The sequence below is a fragment of the Aegilops tauschii genome, chromosome 7 (assembly GCF_002575655.3).
Source record: "Aegilops tauschii subsp. strangulata cultivar AL8/78 chromosome 7, Aet v6.0, whole genome shotgun sequence".
Lineage (NCBI taxonomy): Eukaryota > Viridiplantae > Streptophyta > Magnoliopsida > Poales > Poaceae > Aegilops > Aegilops tauschii.
Genome location: NC_053041.3, coordinates 174,235,469 through 174,239,220, shown reverse-complemented (window position 1 = coordinate 174,239,220; position 3,752 = coordinate 174,235,469). Strand labels below are relative to the sequence as shown.

The 3,752-nt window shown below is 51.7% G+C and overlaps 1 protein-coding gene across 1 annotated transcript; it reads right to left on the bottom strand.

The window, feature by feature from the left end:
• Positions 1–236: 236 nt before the first annotated feature.
• LOC141026991 (uncharacterized) lies at positions 237–659 on the bottom strand. The gene has a single exon (XM_073503898.1). The coding sequence runs from the start codon at positions 657–659 to the stop codon at positions 237–239; it is 423 nt and encodes a 140-aa protein (XP_073359999.1).
• Between the last annotated feature and the right edge of the window lie 3,093 nt (positions 660–3,752).

Sequence of the window (3,752 nt, the reverse complement as noted above, 5' to 3'; positions counted from 1 at the left end):
CCTCCCATTGGCGCTCGTCGTGCGTGCGCATGGAGTCCTCCATGACACGCACCATGAGACGGGCCTCCTCCTCCGCTGTCATGCGAGGAGGTGGAGGTGGTGACGGAGACGGGGAAGGCGACGGCGTGGGCGTGAGGCCGCGCACCCGTGTACGCCCCGCGCACCTCCCGACGTTGCCGCCGCGGCCCCGACACCCTGCCGGCGAAGTAGGACGCGCGCCGCACATCGTGCTCGTCCTAGAGCCACGTGTCCCACAACACGGAGTCGGGGGCGTACCTCTCGTCGTAGTAGAGGTCGTCGGGGAGGAGGCGGCGGCGGGGCTCGATCTCATCGCGCCGCGCACGGCCGCTCATCGGCACCGGCGGGATCGGGATCCGGTCCGCGGAGAGGTGCCAATTGTTGGGGAGGTGCACGTCGCTCCACGGGACCGGCGTCCTCGTCTCCCAGTACCGCCAGCACACGTCCACGGCCAGGTATCGCCGGTCGCGCTCGCCGGCGGCCCTAGGGGCGGTGGTGAAGGGGGCAGGCGCGGGGGCTCGACTGGAGGAGCGCGGCGGTGATAGGGGCTCCTCCTTCTTGACGGAGCCGCGGCGGCGTCCCGAGGAGGAGCCGGCCTCGCGGTCGTTCTTTCCCTTGCGGCCGTAGTTCCAAAGCCCCATGGCTGCGGCCGGCCGGCGAGGTGGAGGACAGGGGGCGGCTAGGGTTTCAAGAGTGTCGGGTTTCGAGGGGGCAGAGAGGGGCCGGAGAGGGAAGTGTGGACGATGACCGGTCCACATCTTCGCATTCAAAAAGGACGGCGACCGTTCGCTGGGCGGATGACAGGTAGGGCCACCTGCCCGTGCGCATTGATGTTGGCGGGTGGGAGGTAGGTGGCCGCCTGCCACACGGCCCCGACGTGGACGTTCGAAGCGTCCGTTCGCGACCTAAACCCGGCGCATGTTTGCGCTTGAAATGGATCGGTCCGGACACAAAATGGACTAGATGGGTCTGGGCCGTCGCGCGCTGGGCCGCCTCGTTTGTCCCTTTTATCCCAAACGGATGGGGCCGGACAAAATGGTGTCGCGCGGTGGAGTTGGTCTAATAACTGCACGTATATGTCACCGCATGAGTTTAGCTTTGGGAGGCTTTGCCTTATGTACGAGCGTACGAGGGCCTGCACTTACCTTATCCTCGGCGTGCGCTTCCAAACTCCAACCCATCCTTGTGTGCTTCCTCTCCAGCGATGGAGGTCGAATTTATGGGCCTGGCGCTGGCAGTGGTGCCGTGCTGAAGCAAGGTAGGAAGAGTGGGAGGGCGGGCGTAAATGTGGCATGGAGGAGTTGGGGAGCAGTAGGCCGGGCTGCAATGGGGAGCCTTGAATGCCGCGTGCTCTCTTGCAGCCCCGTTCGTGAAGGGGAATCTTGCCAGTTCCGCTCTCGTTCTTCCTCGCCGCGATGCCGTGGCTGCCGTGCTGCTCCCATTATTGAACCTTGGTGTCGCTCCTAGAACGCGCAATGTAACGCCTTCCGATCCGGGCATCATTGCCACATGTGGCCTTAAAATCGGCGCCCGTTCCAGCGGATTGATTGGCGAGGATCTGAATCCATGCATGCGTGGGGGAGGATCGTCACACAGATGCAGATGCATGCACCCGTTTCGTTCCTCTTGGCTTCCATTTTCATGGCGGACGGGACCCTCTCGCGGTCTCGCCCTTGTCGATCGGTCGGCATTGGCGGTTGAGTTGATGATTATTATACCTTGATGTCCCCTCTTTTTCTGCTGCCGATTTGCGACCGCTGATGTGATGTGATGTCCGCCAACGTACTAAATGAGGAAACAGGAGTTCAGCTCGATTCAGGCTGTCGAACAGTGAACTGTGATTCTGCAGGAAGAACCAGTCAAGCTGTAGGTAGCTTCGTGAAGCCATGAATGATCAGGTCAATGGAGTCTGCTCTGTAAAAGCACCTGCGGCTCTGAGAAGACTGGATAACGTTGACAGAGTCAACAGAGTCCGGAATCGAACGTGAAATGAAGCTTCCTTCAGTTTCCGCCTGCTGCGCAGGCGGGTATTTAGTGGATTTCATGGCATGACGGAGACGTCAATTTTACCATTCGGTTTTCCATCGCAATATTAACATTCTCGCAACATAGCGTGTCCGTGCGACGCGGACCAGGCCCTCATTTTTCCTAATCCTTTCTCTCTTTTCTCTGACTGCTCCTGAGAGCATGGTTTAGTAGTATAGCCAACTGCTGACTATATGAAGCTAGCATGTCATCTAAAGCCAATATGTATAGCCACTCTACAATAAGATTGGCTATTAGACTACTCCCCTCTCTTTCTCTTTGATGTGACTATTACTTTTGTCTAGAAACACACATATAGCTAGATTCTTGCATGAGAGCTCACTTCCACCATTTTTTTTATGTCTCTTTTCTCCACATAGGCAAAAGCTTCATGTAGACGGGCTATAAGCCCACTATTGTACCTGCTCTGAGAGTCGTCCTCGCTGGTGGGAGTGGGGATGGGGGAGGAGGGCGAATTGCTCCTGTAAATAATTGGTGTAGGTTAGTGTTTAGGGTTAGACTTGCCTTGGTGGCGATTGGGGCGATGCCGTGGATTTTGCGCTATGCCATGGTGGAGCTTGGCTGTGGCAGGTCTTTTTCCTCTTTCCCCTATTTTCATAATGGATAGCAGGGGATTTGGCGAAAACTTCTCGTTCTGTCTCTTATATACTCGTGGCCTTCATGCTCGCAACCGGAAGCGGCAGGCTACTGATAATTGTTATTCAAAATATTAGTACTTGCGATAGCACATCCTCTCCCTCTTGTATAACTCTTATCCAATCTTAATTATCTGATTGTGTTTTGGTCGAACCTTGGTCTAGTATGGAACAACATTTTGCAAAAAGAACGCTCATTATATCAAGATAATAAAGCAAGTACTTCAAGGCCACCCTTATACGCAAGCAAACAAATGTTGCGCTACTGCTAGTCTCACATAGCCTTTTATTCAGATAGAAACTGATTTAAATTGTCATATTCCGACTAATCAGATGGGAATTCCAGAATACTTAAAAAGTCTTAATAAAGCAAGATTGACGATGTTTATGACGTGAGGAGCTTACTGAAGCTAGCTGAGTTTTATCTGGTTGATTTTGATTCAGATAAACATCATATGTTGGTCCTGATGGAATTACCGATCTTGCTAAACTAATGGTGCAAGACAAATAAACATACTACTTTTACTTTGGTCTATCAACCTGTAAAGCTAGTACTGATGTTGCCGGTTTCCATGGAATTAATTGGCTGGTGCTTTTGATATATGGTTGTCGTCAATAAAATATGTAACAAAATGGATGATCAATACAAGAGTGATTTTCTTATTTTCTAACGGATGAGAGTTTTTGTACCATTAATAAGTAGTAACGATGATGTGACTAATCATTTTAAGAACATGAAAGATCAATCAAAGAAACTTGGAAATGATATTGACTCTAGATGTTCCGCTTAATTGTACTTATTTACAACTTAAGAAATTAACATGCCATTTTGGCTTTTTTTACAAGGAAGACCTAATCTAACTGCCCATGAAACTACAAAGTTGTGCGTCTGACTACTCTATTTGAAACGTGTGAAAAAGGGTTTTACGTTTTCATTCAACCGGTATTTATTCATTATGTAGTTTTATATAAAAATTATATGTGGTATGATGTTTCGGTTCCTTATGTTGTGTGTGTTGGGGGGGGGGGGTGGCATTGGCCCCCAACCTTGGA